Here is a 24,201-nt window from a genome sequence, read left to right as displayed (position 1 = left end):
TAAGGAGACATCAGCCAATAAGAATACGTCTGATGTTGACATATCAAGCGTTAAGAAAAAACATGGCCCCATTGACGCGGAAGCCTAAATGGCGTGTGTGGTATGTGAAGAATGACATTTTATTTTTGCAGGCTCAGAATAGACCTAAACCTTCATCAGCAGAGCCGAAAAATAAGGAAGCAGTAGAGATCAACTCAAAAGAGGGGATTGATCCCGAGAAAGCCGAGTTCGAACCAAAGAGTGAGAAAACCTCGGATAGATTAGGAACGAAGGTAGTAAATTCAATGTTAGTTATGCCAATGCTGTCGAAGGGCTATTTTATCCATATCGTTTCTGGACCAAATACTTACTCGCAGGAAAAAATGGAACTCTTATCGTCAGGCAGATGTTTATGGGATAGAAAACCAAACTCGTTTCCGGTATACGCTTTGGTCTTATACTGATAGATTGTGCAATGGAGTTATACGGCAGAATCGCTCAAAAGCATTGTTTCAAGGAGTAGTCTGCTCCTCCTCCGCTCCAGAATTGGGTCCTCGCGGGGCGGAGTCAGCTAACTCTAGCTTTGTCACCTTTCTTCTATACGCGGCGCACGTGACCACGTTTTTCTCCTCTGCTTTTCGCAGTTTATTTTGGATAGATGCGATCATGCAGTTGACCGCATCCCCGCCTGGACACGCCAGAGTGTGGGATTTTTACCCACTAAAACCACCCCTGACTCCCCTCCCCCACCTTACCCCGTGGAACCACCTTTAGGTATTACATCACGGGGTGGAGTTAGCTTGCTTTAGCTAAGTCTCCATTCGGTTCGTAACCGCGTCTTCCTCACTTCTTCTGCTTTTCGTAGTTTATCCTGGATTATTGCGATCATGGAATTGACAGCGTCCCAGTCTTCCTGACAGGCTACCATTCTCCGGACAAAATTTTCCGGTGATAGCACTTCACCTAGAATTTTCCCTAGATTCCTCCTTTCTTCCACGAACCTAGGACACTGGAAGAAAACGTGCGCTGGGTCCTCTGGAACCCCGTCGCAGTTTGGAGAATTAGGCAAGGTGCCCAATTTAAACCTACACATTATAATTATAATTGATTTCCCCATGCTTTCTCTCCAGCCACTCCACGATGGACGGGATCAACCTGTAAGTCCAACGACCCTTTTCTGACTGATCCCATCGCTGTTGCCATCTGCTTATGGATCTCTCCCTTTCGGCTTTTTTCACCTGAGATAAGGGAGAGATGGACTTGGTGTTATAAATGTTCATCATTTCGGTTGCCATAATGTCAATCGGCATCATTCCCAAGATGACGAACGCTGCATCGTCTGAGAAGGTCCTGAAGGCAGAACATACCCTTAGTGATATTCTTCTCTAAACCATACTCACTTTATGTGTATTGCCTAAAACCTGCAGTGCTTTTCCCCAAACTGGGATTGCATACAGGATGATAGAGGTCACCACACTGGCTATGAGCAGCCTGCAAGTATGCCGCGGGCCTCCTACGTTCGGCATCATCCAATACTCGTGGTGGACGCTGCTTAAAATTAAGTCCTCCGTCTATCATGACCCCCAAGTATTTGATGGCCGGCTTGGAAGTGATGATACGATTTCCGATTCTAATGCAGGCGTAATTTCTTTTGCGGCGCTTAGTGGTGAGGACCGCTTCCGTCTTTTCCTCCGCGAGTGCCAGTCCAGCACTCCCTAACCAAGCCTTAACAACATTGATTGCTTCGCTGGAGTACAACTCAGCATCCTCGAGATGCTTTGCGACCACAACCAGTGCTATATCATCGGCGTAACCCACCACCGTGGCCTCCTCTGGAACCGGAAGGTTGATATTCCACAATAGTGGACCCAGTACAGAGCCCTGGGGACACCCGCGGAGACAACGTACTCCTTCGGTCCATCATCGGTATCATACCAGAGTGTCCGCTCTTTCAAGTAGCTATCTATAATAGCGGCGAGGTAGGTAGGAACATCATCAAATATAGTCATGTGGGATTTAATTAATTTAATTAAATTAAAAGTCTCGGTTAGTACTTTTCGAAGCCGGTCCTAGTTTTGACATTTGTTGAAAAGGTGGGGAGTGCGGGGGGTTGAAAGTGATCATTTCTTTAAGGGGGCCATTCTCAGAAACTACCAAACCGAAAAATCTGAAAAAAAAATCAGGAGGCTGTCACCATATGGTGCCTGGGCTCCGAAATACCTTCCATACCGATATCTGTTCAAATAAAATTAATAATAGTATAATACTATAATTTTTCGTAATTAGCTGGAAACCCCCCTTAAATTTATCCTAGCACCACGAAATTGAAATAATGTAGGCTATAATATACAACATGATCTTACCAAGTTTGGTGGAAATCGCACTATTACTAACAAAGTTATAAGACATCAAAGTTGTTGCTTCTTTGAAAATTGAACACTATGAATCTCAAAATCACCCGCAAGTGGATACTCTCACATAATATATGCATATATTACGTGCTATGTACTAATAGCACTCCAACCCCGGCGCAATCGTGCGGAATATACTGCTCCAACTCAACCCCTTGGCTAATCTCCGCCTCCAGCTGTCACTTTACCTCCTCTATGACTTGAGTATCAGCTCTTGGCAGCTTGAACCTGGGGTGCGGAAGATCAAGCCGTGGTGTTGCAGTCTCATACACCTTAGTCCAGTTAACCGTGATTGCCTAGGGAATTTCTTTAACCTTAAAAGAAACTGCATCCAAGGTGCAATAATCTAATTCCACGAACGTGGCAGGAAACCGGATCTCTATTTGGGTGCCGGTGCAGGTGATCGGTATCCTGTACGTTCGCCCCTTGGAAATCATTCCTAAATTTTCCTTCACCTGACCGATATATGCTCCGTTATCCCACTGTTTCACTGAGAACCAGTCTTACAAGTTCTCATTTCCCCGTACAATCTCCTAGATGCATGACGCCCGGTACGAATAAATAAATATAAACGAGGAAGGGTTTCAGTAGCATCGTCCTCAAAGAAATATTTCTCCTGGTCCCACGAACAGGACTCGAAATGGCACGCCAACTTCAAGATCTCAGCAATGCTTCTTCACATCAGGGGCGGCAACAATTGCCACATGTCTGAACTTCTCTTTGTATGCAAGAGGGATCAGACACTCTATAGTAACTAGCTCATTTTGGAGCCATATTGCCGCTATATGTGCATCAAATATTTGGTTCGGCTCATCTGACTCTGACAACATGATCCCAGGCACCTCTATATTAATACGATTCACATACTCCGCCAGCTCCCTTGTGGGATGAATGCTGCGCAGCTGGTCGTGTTTAGTGCTGATCTTCCTTATCAGGGTTTTGACCCCCATGGAAAATTCTGAAATCTCTTGTTTCAACGAACCTGCTGGTACTCTAAATTCGTGATATTGAGCGTCAAAGCTGCAATCTTAGCTTGCTGATGCTTCATAGCCTCCACCTCCTTACGAATAGTTACACCTCGCTAACTAAGGTATACTACTGTTCCCCCAGCTGCCAGGGCAGGTATATACTTGGCACCCAGCCTCAGGAGGCTACTAGCCACTATAGGAACTGCCGGCTAACTGCCTCCGCTTGTAGCTCGTCTGCAACTTTGAGCTCAGTACAATGGTCTCGAATTTCCTCCATTGTCTGTCGTCCGCATACTTTGCGGAATTTCTCAAATTGTTGCGTCATGAGGTCCAGGTCCCGTGTGAGCTTCACTGAAGTCGCTATAGTATACTTAAGGTCGAACGCGTTTACGTGAACTAATCTCAGTTCTACTTGTCTGGTTTCTAAAACCGGATCCACTGACCATGGAACCACAGGCACTGGGATCAGGCATAAACACAGCAAAATGGCTACATGCGCCAAAGACCACTGCCCCCGTCTGAACCTTCCATTGTGCCGTTGTGTGCCGTGTCCAACGACGTACCGTCCGATGGACGTTCTCGCTGTCGGTGGTTCTAAGCCTTACTTGCCGCACGACTCCTTTAAGATCTGGGTAGACGTCTAGTATTCGCGCCATTCTCCAATCTAACGGACTATGACCATTGTCTCGGATCAGTACCAAGTCTCCTTCAGGCACTGGCCTTCCCGGCTCCTTCCACTTATAACTTATATATGAGATAACCCAAATTGTCATCCTCAAACTTGGACCAGAAATTTCAGTGTAGCTCCTGAATCTGGAGCCATCTCTTGGTCGTCGGCAAGCCTTCGCGTAGCTCTTCGCCCAACAGGGAGGCCAGAAGGCTCCTTTGGATCAGGAAGTGGGCGGGAGTTAATAATTGCAGGTCATTGCTATTGTCGGCTAACGGGTACAACGGCCGGTTATTTAGTATTGCCTCCCACGTGCAAATGGCAGTACAAAAGTTGTCATACGTGAAATTGGATATGGAAGGCATCCCTTTGACATAACGTTTCAGGCTCCCAACTGCGGCCTGAAAGAGACCCCTGAAATAGCTAGCTCGTGGGCGGTTGTGATGCCACACAATCTGACGTTGAGCCAGTCTTCCTTCACACTAGGATATCAGCCTACGCCAGGCCTCCCGAAGTACTTTTGAGGCCCCAACCAAGTTTGCCCCATTATCGGACCGAACTGTTTTAGGCTGCCTGCAACTAGTGAACCGTTGAAACGAGATCCACGAAGAATTCCAAGCGTATCGCTTTTGTGGCCATGCAAACGAACACCACTATAAAGACTTTCATTGTTTTCAACGTTCGCAGATTCGACGCTTTGATTTGAAATAGCCCGCATAAATCCGTACCGATGTTTTCAAAGGTGGCGGGACGCCTGATTCGCTCAGAAGGAAGGTCCGCCATCCTCGGGATTGCGGTTTCTCCTCGCACTCTGACACATAAGACTCACGCTCTGATCCATTCCTTTCCTCTGCTGCATGTTCCAACCTTCCTCCCACGTGAGGAATCCCGGAAGTCTCGTCTATGAATGGGTTGAACGTTGACAGCCAATTTGAGTTTTGGGATCGTACAGGTCCTAGGCTCCAGGTTCGCTTTTATTTTGAGAGGAGTGACGCATCCTCGAGCGGCAATTAATCGTACAATATAGCCTACTCCAACCTTCCTTCTACTATAAATAACCGCGGTGTAGCCATCATTCGACGCATCACTGAACCTTATAACTTCCATTTTCTCTTTCGTGCACCGATGTCCAGTCCAACTGGGGAACATTACCTCATTTAGACACCTCAGAGAAGATAAAACGTTCTCTAACTGTTCTCTGGATGAATCTATTATGACATCGTCCTAGTCATAACCTTCTTGCCACAGCCATTGAATTTCAATGTGCAGCTTCATTATGACTGGAAGCAACCAACCGATTGGATCAAAAATCGAGGTGGCTATACTTAGCACCCGTCGTTTCGTATACACAATGTTCAGACTTGGGTTAATACTATACTGAAAAGAGTCTTCTTTTGGCGAATAATGCAAACCAAGTATCTTGAGATCCTTTTCTACCTTCTCCAGTTCGACATATGAATCAATTTGATGACTTTCGTCAATTTGTTGCAGGACGTCTGGACGTACTGTTGGATGCCCATTTCGTTAATAGTAGCTTGCCCTTAGCTAATGTCTCTCAAATTTTGCGGATAGTAGCCTGGGCCCGTACAACAAGTCATCCATATAGAATGCATTCTTGATGATCCAGCACACCTCCTCGTCGGGGCCAAGATCATCTGCCACTTGATGGAGGGTGCCAATCGCTTGCCAGGGTGCGCAGTCTAGGCCATAAGTAACAATTTTCAGGAAATATTCTCCGATTGGATCCTCAGGGTTAGCTTCCCACTGAACCCTGAGTCTTATTTGATCCTCCGGTCTCAATAATATCTATCGGAACATCTTAGTGATGTCGCAAGAATACACATATTCAGGCCTACGTATCCTTGTGAGAATGTCGAAGATGTTGTTCTGCAGCTTCGGTCCGGGGTGAATTATTTCGTTCAAGCTAACCCCATTCGATGTCGGGCTGGAAGCATTAAATACATTCCATAATTTCGTAGTGGTGGCCTCCTGCCGTATTACATTCAGATACGGGATATAATAAACCTTCCCGCTAGTGTCCCCCTGGAGTTCGGTTGGAACTTTGAACATGTGGCCCAAAGTCAAATATTCGCTCATGAATTCATCCGACTTAAGTTTATGGTCGTCATTCCTCCGCCACCTCTTCTCCTGTCCTGGATAAAACTGCCCGGTTTTATAATAAGATTTACCCAGCTTGACCTTCTCTTGCCGCAACGGAATTGGGACCACATACCTTCCATCCTCTGTTCTGTAAGGTTTTTTTCACATATAGCTTCTCGCAGAGCTGCTCGTTGATGAGATTCGAGTCATCTCTTCTTAGGGGCATATCCCAGAAGGCTTGCAGTTTTTGTTCCCACTCTTCCATTGAAACGTGCGTGGATGAGTAGTGGGAGGCTGCAATATCGGCCAGGCCAGACACTATCCATCCCAGCTTAGTATTTTGTAGCAAAAAATTGTCGCCAGTTTCTACCGCGTTCAAGAAAAGCTGCAGTAGGATACTGGAACCCAGCAACACTGGAACATGGGATGCATATTCCATTGCTGGATCAGCTAACTTTCTCTCTTGCAGCAACGTCTGCTCTGGATATTCCACTGAGACCATCCCAGCCAGGAGATATAACTACGTACCTATTTTCCAAAAATTGATCTACCTTATCGGGAGTGACTGGTAATTAGGGTTCTGTAACGACAGATCGAAGTCTCTACGCGTCGCCACGCCAATTTTCCTTGTTATGATAAAGGGAATAAACGCCTTCATCCGCCTAGAAACCTGCTTTTCGCAGATTTTGGACCACGGAGCGCATTGTATCCAGGGCCTTACCAAGCGTCCTGGAGTTGCTGCGATTAAATTACAAAAGTGCCTGCCCGAAATGACTTAACAGATATTACCAATATATTTTTATTATGATGATGATCGGGGATTCTTTAACCCTTTACTTGGCTGCGCTATCCTATTCGCATCATGATTTCACCTCCATGAAACCCCAAGGGAGTTGGAGGGAACGCAAGCGCGAGACCTCGTTGGCCATTAGTCGATTCTCGTAAACAAGCATAGTCCTTAAATTGCCAGAATATGCGGTGGCAGCGGAATTGTCGGCATGTGCTCGATACGACATACCAGGGGCACATGGTGACAACATATTTTCCCCAAACCACAATAGTGAAAGCTGAGAACCTCATAATTGCCCAAAATGGCGATATTCACAGCCCCGAGGAGTGTCTAGTAACAAAGTGAAAGGCGGAGGATTACCGTGGAAGTCGATTTTCGCAGGCACTCATCTCCTCTTCATCCTCTTTTGGAGAATAATGCATCTACACAATCTTTTTTTCGGCTTCTTATTATTTCTTTCCTATTTGACTTTCAGTCAGTCGGTGGTTCAATTTCAATATTATCACACTTAATGCCACGCAAGTAACAAACGACCAGGAGCGAAGTAGCACAAAGACAAGCACAAACATCGATAACACATCAGTGATTCCAGTCCGGAGCAATAAGGCCGAGAGGCTGACGTTCAGCCAACTCCGCTATCGTACCGCTAAACTATATATTTGATAACATCTCATTACATGTTCAGAAGGAGAAACGAAGAAGTGTACTTCGGGGGATATAATGGGTGCAAATAAACCAAGATCACTAAAGGAATCATGAAGATTATGCAAGAGAGGTTAAGGAGACAGGTCTTATGCCTATTGAGGCAGAGAATTTGACCGATCTCGACCTAGATCTCTAGCAGAATGATGAATCCCAAAAGCAGTGATTTCAGAAGAGGGGATAATACTGTGACAGTGGAGATGAGCTCCAATCATTGATGAAATCAATGAAGAACAAAAAGTAACCATGAAAGCAATTTTCAAGGATGATATTGAAATAGTGCTGGTTGAGGGCTCAGGATGTTCCGGGGCAGATCCGTTTTCTGCTAGGAATAAGTATCTAGGTAATTTAGGACACTTCTTATAAAAAACCAAGAGCTTGCAATGCCCATAATGAAATTTAAGGGGAACGACACCAAACAAATAGATTACTTTCTACAATTTATAATGATAATCGATAACACAAAAATTCAATTTGGATCCAAGCCTTCATTCAAGACTGTAATGGTACACTAGAAAGCAATGCTATCATTATAGTGCTCGCCCAGAATCATTTCTCAGATTTGACTCAAGTGCTCATTCACAGTCGACCAGTGTCCGACATCCAGTCGCAACATAAATCCCTCTGGCGTTAGTAAAATTTGATCAGCGACTTTCCTTCCACAATGTGCTTTAACCACTATGCCATGCGGATACTTTCTTGAATTCACCTTCAGTAATAGGTTTGAAATAAAACTCACCAGGCAAGAGGTTCGAGACCTGTGTGTGTCTCGGAGATGGGGAAGAGGCAATGCCGATCAGCATTCAAGCCGTAGTGCTCCATGATACTCGATTTCCCCATCTAACAGAATATCCCAGATTCATTTATATATCGCAGGGTTTTTGCTCAGTACTAAAGATCGGATGTCCGATGTGTGCATAGGCTGAATATTCACCGTAGAAAAATATCGGTAGATTCCGCATACTCAACTCACACCTCCCAGTTGACAGCCGCGGATAACAACTAGTCATCCTGGTTGTGAACTAACGTGAGCGGCGACAATGATCTGCACATGAGTTGAGCGCTGTGGCATTCTTAATGCACGAGAGAGACAACTTATGGAACCCGCTTCCAACTTAATGTTACAGCTACTTCCGTCTCGCTCCCATCTCGGACACCAGCTTGTCGTCGTGGTGGGGAAGCCTGTGGTAATTTACTCCCAAGGAGAAATTTGTAGAAGAAAGGCGCTCCACTTTAGTGGGAAATCTGCAGCGGATGCCTACGGCGTGTTTCAACAGACAGAATTTTGGGCACGTTGCTCAAAATTGTACAATTATACATCGGTGCGTCAGATGCACGAAAAAACACTCGCGTGGCGACTGCCCACGCCCCACAATGGAAGTGCCGCTTTGTTGCAACTGCGGCAAAGTCAGACATCCAGCAAGCTACCGCGGTTGCCCGGCATACGAATGATATGCTGGCCCGAAAAATGGCAGAAGCACAACTGTCTCAAAGTTTGGTCAAGTCAGACGTCTTTTACGCCCAAGCTATGAAAAACTTGTGGCTCCTGCATGTTCACCTTCGACAATACCGTCTCTCTCTTAATTGGCTGGATCTTTTGCTTCAGCCATCACAAACGAGCAACGGCAATTCGCCGCCATAAAACTCACCCTTAGCCTATGAAGTTAAATATCGTTACTTTTAATTCTGCGTCCCTTGTATCTCACCGCCACTGTGCAGATATGGACCATCCGGGACGACAACACCAACAAAAGATTAGGTTCCACCATTTAAGAGTAAATTGTTAGATGTTTATTGACAGAGTTGAATATGAGTATAGAAAGGGGAAGTTCACAAATGGGGTAGTAGTATGTTCACAAATGGAGCAGTAGTATGTATTGGGTAGTAACATTTTAACTGTTCATATCGTGTTTAAACTGCTGAGATAACATTGAAACATCTCAATTTTTATCATGTTAATTTTTTCTCTTTATTTTATATTCTCAAATAATCTTTTCAGGGCACATTCCCCCAAATTTTTGGTTGCTTTATATACATTTTTTAACATATCACATCATATTGTACACTGACAATGCAAACACGGAGCAAAATAAAACCAACAAAAATTGAAAAAAAATTAATCAAACATAATATATATATTTCCAATGCATAGCCTCCGCATAATCCCTCATTATCATAAGTGCTTAGTGTAGAAAAGAATATTGTATATATATAGAAGGGTTCATTTTTCAAACCAACAGCCAAAAATTAGGTGTAATTAATCGTGGTCTACATTTCACTTAAAACTTCTTGTCTATATGCATGAATACACCAATGCATTATTTTTGTTATTGTTCATTTGTTCAATAGCTATCCTATGATCTTGTTTTGGTTAAGATTATCTTTTTGGTACAGTTTTTCCGTTTATCCGTCCGTTAGAGGGTTTATGTATTCATTTGTCCTTCCTTTAAGCTCAGTTAAGGCCGTATGAATTCGAAAATGAAGACGAGACTCTAATGAATAGCCACTGAAGTTTTTCCTGCAAAAGAAACAGCGGTAATTAATTTAACCAATCAAGTTTCTGCTTTCTAATGGTAATCAATAGATTTATATAGTTGGTATTGTTCAAAATTTATTGCATCTTATAAGAGCTCATACGTACTTCCAGTTAATCGCCTACCTAGACACCTGTCTAGCGCGCGGCCAAAAGCTTTTTGATTTTAATATGCAACAGCGCATACTTGTAGGCACAGCGCATACTTGTAGGAAAACCTGCGGCCCGACCTGCGCATACTATAGCCGAATCTAATTCTTTTCGGTACGAAATTCATAAGTTTGTTTGAAATAAATTAACTAGTGTTTAAAGAGGGTAATAAATGCATTGTAAGTTACTTATTGCAGAGAAAATCCATGTGTAAGTATATTATTCATTTGTTATTGGCAGGAGCAGCATTATGCATTTTGACTAAATTTGGCTTTTATTTCTTCCCGGAATGCACCTTAAGCTTCATCATCATCATCAACGGCGCAACAACCGGTATCCCGCCTAGGCCTGCCTTAATAAGGAACTCCAGACATCCCGGTGTTGCGCCGAGGTGCACCACTTTGATATCCCTAAAAGCTCTCTGGCGTCCTGACCCACGCCATCACTCCATCTTAGGCAGGGTCTGCCTCGTCTTCTTTTTCTACCATAGATATTGCCCTGATAGACTTTCCGGGCTGCATCATCCTCATCCGTACGGATTCAACGACCCGCCCACCGTAACCTATTGAGCCGGATTTTATCCACAACCGGACGGTCATGGTATCGCTCATAGATTTCGTCATTATGTAGGCTACGGAATCGTCCATCCTCATGTAGGGGGCCAAAAATTCTTCGGAGGATTCTTCTCTCGAACGCGGCCAAGAGTTCGCAATTCTTCTTGCTAAGAACCCAAGTCTCCGAGGAATACATGAGGACTGGCGAGATCATCGTCTTGTACAGTAAGAGCTTTGACCCTTTGGTGAGACGTTTCGATCGGAACAGTTTTTGTAAGCTGAAATAGGCTCTGTTGGCTGACAACAACCGTGCGCGGATTTCATCATCGTAGCTGTTATCGGTTGTGATTTTCGACCCTAGATAGGAGAAATTATCAACGGTCTCAAAGTTGTATTCTCCTATTTTTATTCTATTTGACCAGTGCGGTTTGATGTTATTGGTTGGTTGGTTTTCGATGCTGAAGTTGCCACTATATACATTGTGTTGCCTTCATTGATGTGCAGCCCAAGATCTCGCGCCGCCTGCTCGATCTGGATGAAGGCAGTTTGCACGTCTCGGGTGGTTCTTCCCATGATGTCGATATCGTCAGCATAGGCCAGTAGTTTGGTGGACTTGAAGAGGATCGTACCTCTTGCATTCACCTCAGCATCACAGATCACTTTCTCTAGGGCCAGGTTAAAGAGGACGCATGATAGCGCATCCCCTTGTCGTAGACCGTTGTTCATATCGAATGGTCTTGAGAGTGATCCTGCTGCTGTTATCTGGCCTCGCACATTGGTCAGGATCAGCCTAGTCAGTCTTATTAATTTCGTCGGGATACCGAATTCTCTCATGGCCGTGTACAATTTTACCCTGGCTATGCTATCATAGGCGGCTTTAAAGTCGATGAATAGATGGTGCAATTGTTGTCCATATTCCAACAGTTGTAACAGGCGCATGGGGCTATCCGGTCTGGCAAGATAGCGGAGGATATCTTATAGATATTCAACGGTTCAGCCGTTTTCGAGTAAATCGGGTGTGACAGACTGACATACAGACATTGAATCGATTTTAATAAGGTTTTGTTTCACACAAAACCATATATAGCATATAATAATAATAATAAACTCCGCCGTAGCCGGTCCCAAACCCGGTTGTGAAGGGATGAGGGATGGATAGTTTCAGTCTGAATGGCTGTACGCCACCGCAGCCTTTTAGGGGGTAGGTGAGGTAAGTGCAGGAACTTTGCATTCTTGCAGATTACTATCACCCCACCTGGCAGTTAAGTATAAAATGCAAATCCATCTAATGAGAAGAAGGAGGAATTTGTGGTCCGGTACGGATAACCGGCGGGAGTGGTCTGACTTGGTGACTGGGTCTTCTATCTCAAATCAATGATGAGATTGCATCTCGGCTGTGTGATAATATATCGCTGCTGCAACTACAATCACTTGTGTATTGTGGTGCAGTTGCGACTATCAGATTGCACGGTCCGAAGATTCGCTTTCGTCTGGAACGTCGGCGGGACTCACTAAGACTGATTCAGATCAACACTGGCATTGCCAGCAGACGGGTGACAAATAAAGTGCAGAGGGTTTACGGAAACTATGCCATCCCCAGTGAGACACCCAAATTCTGCACTCACTAAAGCAGAAACTTTAACTGCGCCATACTATTAACCTAGCATGCTGGTCCCAAGCCCAGGTAAAGGAGGAGGGTTTGAGGCAACGTACTCTGTACTATCCTCAGTAAAACAAAAATAAAATGCTGAGATCAAGGAAAGAGATAAATAGAGTATAGTTGGAGTTATTCTACTATGCTAAATCCTACCTGATCTCCCTTGGTGACCGGCCCCGCGACAGGGCGACCAAGAAAATGCATATAATGTCGTTACAAACATGATGATCGGATTGAGTCACAAGCCTCGGAGAAATGCTAGGGCGTCGAACTCAGTCGACGCGGCAGGACGGGCCCCAGTCCTGTCGAGAAATGGGCAGGCGTCAGGACGTAAGCACACAACGAACAAAACAAATACGTGTCTGCACGCTAAATGTTGGTACCCTAACTGGAAATACCGAGGAACTCGCAAGAACCCTTCAGAAAAGGTGCATTGATATCTGCGCTTTGCAAGAAACCCGATGGTCTGGTGCCAAAAGCTGCGACATTGAATGCAACGCGGTAAAAATGGCTACAAACTTCTGTATTTTGGTAACCCACACACTCAATATGGGTGGGTTTCCGTGATGCCATTAAAGAAGTCGAACGATTTGATGATCGGCTGATGAAGCTCACCGTTATAGCAGCTGATCGCACTATTCACTTCTTCACCGCGTATGCACCACAGACAGGTCGACCTGATGCCGAGAAAGATGCTTTCTGGCAACTTCTCGATGAAAAGACTTGTCACGTGCCTGCTGACGATTATATAATCATTGCCGGCGACCTTAATGGTCATGTAAGTGAAAAGGCAGACGGTAACAGGTGCCACTGGGGAAAGGGGTTCGGAGCGCCCAATGAGGGTGGCGAGCGTATAATCGATTTTGCGGACACCCATGACCTTGTACTTATGAATACATGGTTCATCAAACGATTGTCTCATCTTCCCACATTTTATAGTGGAGACAGTAAAACGCAAATCGATTATATTCTCATAAGACGCCAGCATTTTACCACTGACACTGATTGCAAAGTCGTTCCCTATGAGACCATCGCACCTCAACATCGGCCGTTGATTGCCGTCCTGCGAATTAAGCCACCGATAAAACAGCGTGAGGAACGCACTGGCCCGCTGCGCATTAAATGGTGGCGATTTGGTGAGAAGAAGAAGAAATAGTCTCACTCATACGGTCGTCGATCATTACGAATGCGGAAGAATCATGGAACCAAATGAAAGACACGATCCACAAAGCGGCCTCTGCAACCCTCGGGGTCACCAAGCCGGCTAAGCGGTACATCAACCGAGACACTTGGCTTTGGAATGATGATGTTGAAATGAAGGTTCGTGAAAAGAAACGCCTGTATCACAAATTTCTCGACGATAAAACGCCTGCTAATTGACAAATTTATAAGAATGCCAACCGGGAAGCAAAGAAAGCGGTCGCTGTCACCCGAGCGAACCATTTCAAAAATCTTTACGATAAACTGGACACTCGCGATGGCAAGAGAGATCTGTATCGACTTGCTCGAACACTTCTGTTGCGTTAATGACAAGAGCGGTACTTTGCTTACCAACCGTCGAGCCGCAACGTATAGATGGCGAGAATACTTCGAGCAGATTTCAACTGAAGAATTTGGTCATCCTACATTTCCACAATCATTGCCGACATTTGGAGCAGTTCCACCAATCAGCGCAACTGAAGTCGAGGAGGAAATAAAACCAATGAAATCGGGGAAAGCAACGGGACCTGACGACATTGCATCTGAGCTCTGGAAAGCGAAGAGCTGGGACCCAACACTGTGGCTCAGTGAATTCTTTAACCGGGTTATTCAGAAAGGAAGAACACCATCTGACTGGCAAGAAAGTACCACTGTTCCAATATGGAAAAAGAAAGGTAGTCCAGCAGAATGTTCAAATTACCGTCCGATCCGGTTACTTTCCCATACCATGAAGATTTTTGAACGGATTCTTGACAACCGTATTCGCGTAATCATTGTAATAACCGTTAATCAAGCCGGATTTGTCAAGAACTGCGGAACTACTGACGCAATACACCTTGCCCGGTTACTCATGGACAAACACCGTGAGAAGCATCGCCCACTTTACATTACCTTTCTGGATCTAGAGAAAGCGTTTGAACATATACCACACGAACTCATCTGGTATGCTTTACGACAACACTTCATGCCAGAAGAACTCGTGCGCTGGGTTCAATGGCTCTACCATGATCCGAAAAGTAAAGTTCGAAGTATGGCGGGTGTATCAAAACCGCTTCGTGTCTCTGTTGGTGTTCATCATGGAAGCGCCCTCTCACCACTTCTCTTTGTTTTTGTTATGGACACCGCCACACGGGATATCCAACGTCCAGCGCCCTACACACTGCTTTATGCAGATGATATTTTCCTAGCATCTGATAGCAAAAATGATCTCGAGCAACTTGTTCAAAAATGGAATGATCACTTCATGCAACACGGTCTCAGATTGAATTTAAACAAAACTGAATTTTTGACGACCGATCCCCATGAAACAGGCACAATCACTGTCAGCGGCAGTGATCTGCCCAGAACTGAGCGATTTAAATACCTCGGGTCAACGCTATCAGCCAATGGAGAACTGCGTTATGAAATTGCTTCACGCTTTAACGCAACCTGGATGAAGTGGCGTTCCACAACTGGTATTCTTTGTGATCGACGTATCAACGAACGTGTCAAATCTAAAATTTACCGCAATGTCGTCCGTCCAGTCGCTCTCTACGGTTCTGAGTGTTGGTCGACTATAAAAGACAATGAACGGCATCTTCCAGTAATGGAGACGAGGATGCTACGCTGGACTAGTGGCGTCACACGTTTAGATCACATCCGAAATGAGGATATCCGCGATCGTTATGGGGTTGCACCGATCGTGGAATAGTTGCGAGAGAGGCGGTTTCGATGGTATGGTCACGCAATTCGTGCAAACGAGAATTCACTTGTCAAGATTGGTCTGAACATCGAAGTCGATGGTAAACGACCAAAAGGCAGACCTAAACAACGGTGGCTTGATACGCTAGATGGGGATTTGAAAGCCTCGAGATTGCAACCCAGATCAGGCATTCGATAGCGCCAAATGGCGAAGCCGATCACGACGAGCCGACCCCGCTTGTGAACGGGACAAAGGCTGAAGAAAAAGAAGACTAAAGCAGAAACTTTATGTTATATGCAATCGTTTACGACGGTATGGAGAAAGCCACTCCAGACGTGTCTAGAATTCAACATACGCGAGGAACCAGCGGAGCTTCTTCAGATCTCTTAACGAATCGCAATAGAGCGTCCAGACAGTACAGTTTTTGGTAACGGGAGCGAAAGAATACTCAATCGCCGCCGAAGGCACCCGCCATGCTAATACGCCTGGCATGAATTTTGCGGATGTTACCGAAGAGGAAGTTCCACGAGCCATAAACAGCTCGAAGCACTGGAAGGGCTCAGGTCTAGATCGGGTGCAGAATTTCTTGTATAAGAAATTTACCAGCGTAAACAGTCGGTTGGCACACAGCATACATCAGTTCATGAGTCGGCCGGAGAAATTTCCAGCCTTCCTCACTGCGGGGATTACCTACCTTATCCCTAAGGAGGACACGGTGCAGGACCCCGCGGACACAAGACGGAATACTTGCTTACCAAAGCTCTACAAATTCATAACGTCCATTATTAGTGGAAGGGTCAATGCGCACCTCGAGACCAACAACATTCTGCCCGAGGAGCAGAAAGGCTGCCGAGTTGAGGTCAAGGGGTTGCAAAGAGCAACTCATTATCGACTCGGTAATTGTAAGACAAGCAACTGGAAACCAAAGAAACTTCTTTAGTTGCTATATCGATTATGCCAAGGCTTTAATAGCGTTCCGCATACCTGGCTAATCGATGTCCTACATCTATATCGCATTGATCAGAAAAAAATAAAGTTTTTCGGGACAATCATGGAAGGATGGCATAGCACCTTATCAGTGCGTACATCTGAGGGTGCTAATACCTCAGAGCCCAGCCACATACAGAGGGGCATCTTCCACGTGGATTCAATGAGTCCCCTTTGGTTTTGTAGGCACTGAACCCCCTTTCATGATTACTGAATAATGCTAGAGGGCATGGTTTTGCAATTAAATATGGCGCATGCGCTAAGTGCCAACTGACACACTTAATGTACTTAGATGACATTAAGCTGTATGTTGGTACTGAAAAACATCTTAGAAATCTGTTGCGAATAGTAGACATGTTCAGCCGTGATATTCGGATGGAGTTTGGATTAGACAAGTGTCGAATCCAAGCCATCCTCAAAGATCTTCACGAGCCGCAGCTCGGACATAGCACCGGTGACCTCCACATCCAAACTATGACCGAGACAGACTTCTACAAATACCTAGGATGCTCTGCTGTCCGAATTCCTGCGACGTGTAAAGTTGGTAATGAAATCGCATCTGTCAGGGAAGAGTAAAATAAGCGCACTGTATGTATTCGCTATTCCTTCACTGGCTTATGCATTCGGAATATTCCCGACGAAGACCGATCTGGGAAACCAAACCCCCAGCGACGGATACGGACAACTTTGTCCAAATTTCGAATGCATCATCCAAACTCTGCCGTGGAGCGGATGAACATGCCTCGTGACATCGGAGGTAGGGGCGCATTTGATGTGGCGGCACAACATCATCGCCAAGTCGACTCGCTACGCGCTTATTTTTACAGCAAAGAGCAGGCGAGTCGGTCGCTTGCGGCTGCCTGTAAGGCAAACTGTGGACTGACTCCACTATCGATCTTTCAACCCTCTGAGTGGGGTGAGGTCGGACCAAGAGGGGATCGATGAATGGAAGTCGAAGGCAATGCACGGTAAACACGTGAATTGTCTTCGCAGCCATTTGTCGATTTGCATCTGTCGAACAGATGGCTGTGTGCTGGGGAGCTCTTTGCTAAGAAGGGGTTCATGCGTGCCATTCAGGACGGCGTGGCCGCCACCGGAGCTTATAAAAAGCTCATCATGAAAGACTAGGTGGAGAACGACCAATGCAGAATGTGTGGTTCAGCGTTAGAGACGTTGGACCATCTCATTTCTGGCTGTACTCTTATGGCACCGGTGCAATACATTACCAGGCATAATATTGTATGGTTAGGTTATCCATTAAAATCTTGCATACAAGCATGGGTTGATCACGGGAGCATGTCCGGTTTACCGATATGAGTCGCAAGCAGTACTTGATAGTTCTGCTTACAGCATGTATTGGGACCGGCAAGCTCTACTGGTCCAATACGCCACATAACAAGCCTAGCGTACTGTTAGTTGACAAGACGGGGCGCTCCGTGTATATTATTGACGTTGCTATCCCTCATAAGAGCAACATTGAACGGAAATATGTGGAGAAGAAGGTTAAGTATGAGCCACTGGCTCGGGAAATCAAAGAAATTTGGCGTCTCGAGCGGGTGGTTGTAGTTCCCATAATATTGTCAACTATAGGCATTGTACCTAGATCCCTCACGGCTTCCCTTGATGTCCCGGTACTTTAGCACCGTCTGGTTCAAACCATGCAGAAGTACACCATTCTGCATACGTGCTCGATGTTGCGGGGAGTTCTCGACGGATTCTTCCTTTGGTCTACCACCGACCACCACCACCATCGCCCCGTTAGTTTTTAAGTAGGTAGTATCGTGCGGGCCTAAATGCTTGGGACTTAGTGCTAGTATTTGGTAAAATTCGGCATCTACCAAGATTGTGACAACTCCGAGATATTCGTTGGCGCAACATTCGAATTGGATCAGGGGTATGAAGTGTGTTAAAGCAGTTCATTAAAGACAGTAACGGAACACTATAGGATTATAGTACCCTATGGGAGACAATGTGATCAGCATTGCGCTCGCCCGAGATTTTTACCTTGATTTGACTCAGATACTCATTCACAGCTAAGTCGGCTGGTATCCGACGTCAAATCACAATACAAATTCCACTGCCACTAGCGAGATTTGAACCGCGTGCCCCCGTATGACTGCCACACATATAACATATAACTTAAACTAATGCCACATTTTGTACTTCGAGTAACTTGAGGGTAAAATTATAAAATAGAGTAATATGGTATTTTGAACTAAATTACGCGGTTATCCGAGCGGGTTGCACTTTGAGGCCAGATATTCCAGTTGGATAGGTTCCGAGAGCGAGACCTCTGTCACCCCCCTATGTTCCGCCTAGTATGAAAAATAGGATCGGTTTGGAAAGAAAAACTAATTGAGCCCTTTCATTTAATACCCGAATAGCCATATTCTGTAAAAAAAGTTGCACCGCTCTTTTGCATGTATGGAGAGCTCCCCTTAAACTCACCAGAAAACGGCGAAAAAAGTCGGGATAGCAGAAGGTGGGGGTTTCAGGTATAAATGTTTTCTGTTCATCTTATGTGAGAAACTCGCTATGCATGATTTTACTTTCGTACATAACGAAAAAGGGAACATATTCTTCATTAATTGCTAAGTTCCAAGATATATATATGGGCAGGCATATAAAAGAAATAAAATGCTCACCCTAAATAAACAAACGTTGCCCATTACGGCATATTGATATGTTGAAGAATACCCACATTAAACACACAATATAGCATATATGCATACTACAATTAGTTTACTTACCCACTCAGTATTCAGTCGTAATATTATACCTTCTTTAAAACCTTGTACCATCAAGGCCTTTTCAAAATCCACAAACAGAGCAATGTCATAAGACACCTCGACGGACGCCGCTGTACACTCAACCCATAGGAACAAGTAATAGTAAACAACTCAGACGGGGAATTTGAAACTCTACGTCAGGAATGTGGAATATGAATTCCGCATATACTCAATACACTGTGGGGATGAATTTCTTAGACGGAGCCTCATGAGAAAATAATTTTCTCATTGAAGATTATTTATGTATAAAAATGAAAAGCGATTTATAATAAAGAGACAATATTTCTTCGGTTGTGTGTTGTTTCTTCGGCTTATTTTATAATAAAGAAAAAACAAATTTTTATGTTTTAATGCCGAATATTGAGTTTTTTATTCCCTTACCTTAAAAACGAAAACTGAAATATTCCCATGGACTCCGCTGTTTCTATAAATTCACTTAATATGATGGTGATCTCATACAGCTCTTAGAGTGCAATAAATTTAAGTGAAATACAAGAGTTTTACCCCCATATAACTTTGTTAATAAGAGTTTATTTCATTCAAAATTGCCAAAACTATGCCTTACCAGTGTTTTTTCAACTTCTAGGATGAACTTAAGGCGAGTTTTCGGGTAAATTTTTAAAAAATATTGATATGCTATTGTTAACTTTATTTGAGCAGATATTGGAATGGGATGTACTTTTACACCGACATTTCATGTAGATTTATCGGCTAGATAGGTCCTGGGACATGCCATAATCATATCCAAAAGACCGACCGAAGCAACGAAGGCAACGACAGTTTGGACTTCATCCAGATCAGGTCTATGTTACCTAGCAAAATAACGCAATCGTTCAAGACAAGTCGACTCTGATTCTGAACGGACAAAAACTGAGAAACTTCTAACAATTGATTCCCCATCTATGGAAATTGAGGTACTTATCCGCAGATTTTGTAAGGTACACGCCTACACACCTGTGAGAGTATCTAACGAAAGACTGAAGCACGTAAAATTTCTGTCGATCATTGGTAGGAATAATCCAATGTACTTAGGCTGGGATAAGAAACTATAACCATCAAAAAGACCAAATATTTCTTCACGATATATTGCGAACCCCGTTGATTACAATCGTTATTAATGAGACAAAAAAAAGTACTCACTTTGCGTCCTCCAATGCGGCTATGGCGTTTTCCTTTTTTCCCTGATCGGCATACAATAGCCCTATTTCGACAATAGCATATGGAACTAAATAGTTATCATCCTGAATATTTTTATGAAGTGCAATGACAGCCTCCAAACACCTTTAAAATTGGAAAAAGATAACATTTTCCGAGAAGCTAAAGAAAGTCTATTATCTTACTTTAACGCCTGCAGAGGACTCTTCATTTGCCTCAGGCAAGCACCTTTCAACAGTAACACCAGAGCGCGATTATCAGCATCGAATTTCCGATCAGGTGTGATTGAACCTGATATTGATGTCTTTGTATTATCATTTTTCCTCGGACTCTGTTTGTCCAATTCCGTTAACTTATTATCAATTAATTTCAAGATGCCGTCAGCTATACTGAAATGTTTCCCTATTACTTTGAATGTATTCCACACATACATCAACTCGATTGCAGGTAATATAAGGCATCGATTTTGAGCGAAATAACGTTCCGTCTTTTTACAAATGAATTTCTCCATTGGTAACGATTTTCCGGCTATTCGTTGTTTAAATGTTGGGGCCTGGCGCATCAGAGTATCAATTGTTTGACGATCGGTTTCTGTAATTTGATCGCTACCCAACATCAGCAGTACTGCAGCTTTTTGATACGAATAGATTGTTCTGGACCACTTACTTCCATCCAGTAGATATGACGCATAGGAACTGGATTCACGCCAATTTAACTGCAAGCTGGAAAAAAATCAGAACGTCACCAAGAGAATATATCAAGATGTCCCGTAAAATACTCACCAATTAACCCATAATAACTCCCAAAAACACAAATGATGAAATTGAGGCCAGACGTTTTGAGATTTCCATGATTTCTTATACCAGATTTGTGCTTCGTCAAGATTTCCTTTCATAAATTCTAGTCTAGCTTTAAAAAATAGAAACCATACACCTTCCGGATACAATTGCAGTTGCCTGTTTAAAATTTCATCGCAAAATTCTAAGTCGCCCTCCTGATGGCTTAACACATAGCATACAATTAAATGGTAGCCTAGTAGCGTCATCACACATAAAACTTGTCGTATTCCAGTCATACGAGAGCCCGTTATCAGATCTTGCATTCCAATTTGCTGAAAAGTTGAGCACATTAATTTTGATTGATTTTTTTGAATTTGAACTATAGTATGAATAACTATTAAAACAAAGAATGTCTACGACGATGGTTTGAAAGCTCAGTAAGTATAGTTACTATAAGCCTTCATGTAAGCGTAAGACATAGCCCGTCCATAGCACCTATATGTGGTGTCCTCACCTCCTGGAATATTCAGCTCCCCCCAGATTTTCCAAAAAGCTTGCTCTCCTCCTCAACTTTTCTGCGACAAATAGTTCTAAAATCCAATGGTTGTCCATTCTGGGATAGTAGTTTCTTAAATATGTTTTCAAGTCATATGTTGATGATAGTATATACGACATGCAGTGAACCAATTACTGTAGTACAATTTGCAGTCAAATATCTCAAAAACCATACGATATTTTTAATTGAGTTATGAAAGAAAAAACAACAACCCTTTATGGTTGTTTTCCACCGTTATTATTATTTTAAAACAAAAAAGTGGCCATTTTACGCAGCCAAAAAAAAAAACTTGGACACTTCAAGTTATCATTTAATATCGCAACACGTAATGTAATTGCTGCTCAAAAGTAGGTGCTGTTATGTTTCTTGTTGTATTTAGAACTGTTGGGCTCCCGGACGTATACGACAACGAATAATTCGTTGCAATTATCGCACGTTAAAGGACCGAAAATGAACAATGAATAGCTGTCCTGCGATTGCGATGAGCTGATCGTTAAATCTTATAAAGGCATTATGAAAATAGTTCAAAAACAAAAAAGTCCACGTTTACTGTTCATCACGCAATGAAAAACTTTTTCTCGCAAAAAAAGGTGGTGGCGGAACAGTGAAAATCTAGTCGGAGCAAACAAAACGACAGATTTTGTGTAACATAAGAAACAACTCCAAGCCAACTACAGTATCCTTTACAAAAAAATGTTGGCACAAAGGTATAGTATCAGATCTTCCTAAAGCCGTTCGCAATTTTCTTCACAGAGAGGGATTGAGAGCGTAAACTCCAAAGAAGAAGGCATTGCTATTCCAAAGATATATTGAAACAAATATAACGAACTCAGACAATACACTAAGATCAAATTTCAAAAACAAACAGGTCGGGAAACCAGAAGCTGGGCGCTTCAGGTATGAAAGGTTTTGTTTGCTTCTTCTGTGAGTATATTTGAGTGTAGAACTATCCCATTTGTAGGTGTGGTAGCCCGTTATGTACATGCATTTAGCATGTCAGATTTAGTACGTCGGGTTGTAAATTTACACGGTAAAGACAATTTTGAGCTACTGTAACTTTGTTACTAATGGTATGATTTTTATCAAACGTGGGAATAATAAGCTTCATATTATATTACCAACCATAAAACCAAGAGCTTGGGTCCTGATTTCAAAACGGTTAGAGGCAACTATGCTGAGACAGTACTGTTCCCAGGACTTAGCTACGGTCATCATACAATACCAGATAAATGGCGAGAGGAAAAACATCATAGTTGCCTCCGCTATAATTCTTTGTATCCTCCACCGACGCAAGAGCTTAGGGGTCTGGTGGCGTATGTAGGATCAAGTGGTCTCGAGCTCCTAATAGGTTACGATGCGAATGTTCAACATATTTGTTGGAGCAGTAACAAATGCAATCCAAGAGGGGAAAAGCTTTTTGATTTCATCACTTCAGCTGGTCTTATGACGGCAAACGTAGGGTGCGCCACTACGTTCGTGGGACCGAGAAGAAGCGAAGTAATTGACCTAACAATCTGTACCTCAAAATTGTGAGAGTTGATTACACACTGGCGAGTGCTAGACGAGGTCTCACTGTCAGGTCACCGATATCTAGTATTCAATCTGACTATTGTCGGCGAACAGTCTGCAGTACGAAAACTGTCGTTTGAACATTTCAAAGCACCTGGCATGGATAGCATCTATCTGGCAATGCTAAAGGAGGGTATGGAGCATTTAAAGCGACCTCTAAGAAATATTTTTCGTAGATGTCTTGCTCTGCGCTACGTGCCTTCCTCTTGGCAACAGGTTATGGTTGTCTTCATAACAAAACCTGGGCAAGACAACTATTCTAATCCAAACAACTTCAGACAGATCAGCTTGACTTCATGCTTGCTGAAAGGTCTGGAGAGACTGGTAGAGCATCACATTCGTGGAAACGCACTTAGGCCGCCCCCACTTAATAAAAACCAACATGCTTACCAGCATGGAAAGTCCTGTGAGTCTGCTCTTCATTCTTTGGTTCCAAAATAGAGGATGCAACTTTGAATGGTGAGTACTCGATGAGGGTGTTCGTGGACATTGCAGAGGCTTTTGACTGTGCGCCTTTTCAAAAACTTTGTAATGCCGCCAGAGCGTATGGTGTTGATGATGCTTTCATTAAGTGGATCTAAGCTATGCTAACGCAGAGATTGCTGTGCACTGAGGGGGTGTCGATCGACCTGACTGTAGAGGCAACAAAGGGCTGCCCCCAAGGAGGTGTGCTTTCGCCGTTTCTATGGAGTATGTTGATCGACTCACTACTATGCGAACTGCAAAATTTGCCCATACACGCTCAAGCTTATGCTGATGACGTGGCTGTGCTTCCTGTTGATCGGGATCTTGGAACGGTGTGTAGGAATATACAACGTGCCGTTGATTTGATAGACAGCTGGTGCCTCAGATATGGTCTGTCTGTTAATCCAAATAAAACCACAATGGTTTTATTCACAAAAAGGAGAAAACTGGATGAATTTTGCCTCCCAGAGATGAGGGGTACTATCCTTCAACTCTCCGAAGAAGTGAAA

At 43.8% G+C, this 24,201-nt stretch overlaps 1 protein-coding gene across 2 annotated transcripts in view; it reads right to left on the bottom strand.

The window, feature by feature from the left end:
- Window positions 1–9,561: 9,561 nt before the first annotated feature.
- Window positions 9,562–24,201, bottom strand: part of LOC119660817 (tetratricopeptide repeat protein 39B-like) — a 124,685-nt gene continuing 110,045 nt past the window's right edge. For both annotated transcript variants that reach the window (XM_038069668.1, XM_038069669.1), the window contains 4 exons: window positions 21,106–21,434; window positions 20,509–21,045; window positions 20,309–20,449; window positions 9,562–10,135 (listed from right to left, as the gene is read on the bottom strand). In XM_038069668.1, coding sequence (XP_037925596.1) covers window positions 10,021–10,135; window positions 20,309–20,449; window positions 20,509–21,045; window positions 21,106–21,434 — 1,122 coding nt within the window. In that variant the 3' untranslated portion in view covers window positions 9,562–10,020. The remainder of the gene's footprint in view (window positions 10,136–20,308; window positions 20,450–20,508; window positions 21,046–21,105; window positions 21,435–24,201) is intronic.

This window comes from Hermetia illucens, chromosome 7 (assembly GCF_905115235.1).
Source record: "Hermetia illucens chromosome 7, iHerIll2.2.curated.20191125, whole genome shotgun sequence".
In the NCBI taxonomy this organism is placed as follows: Eukaryota; Metazoa; Arthropoda; class Insecta; order Diptera; family Stratiomyidae; genus Hermetia; species Hermetia illucens.
This window is presented reverse-complemented; position numbering and strand designations above follow the sequence as displayed.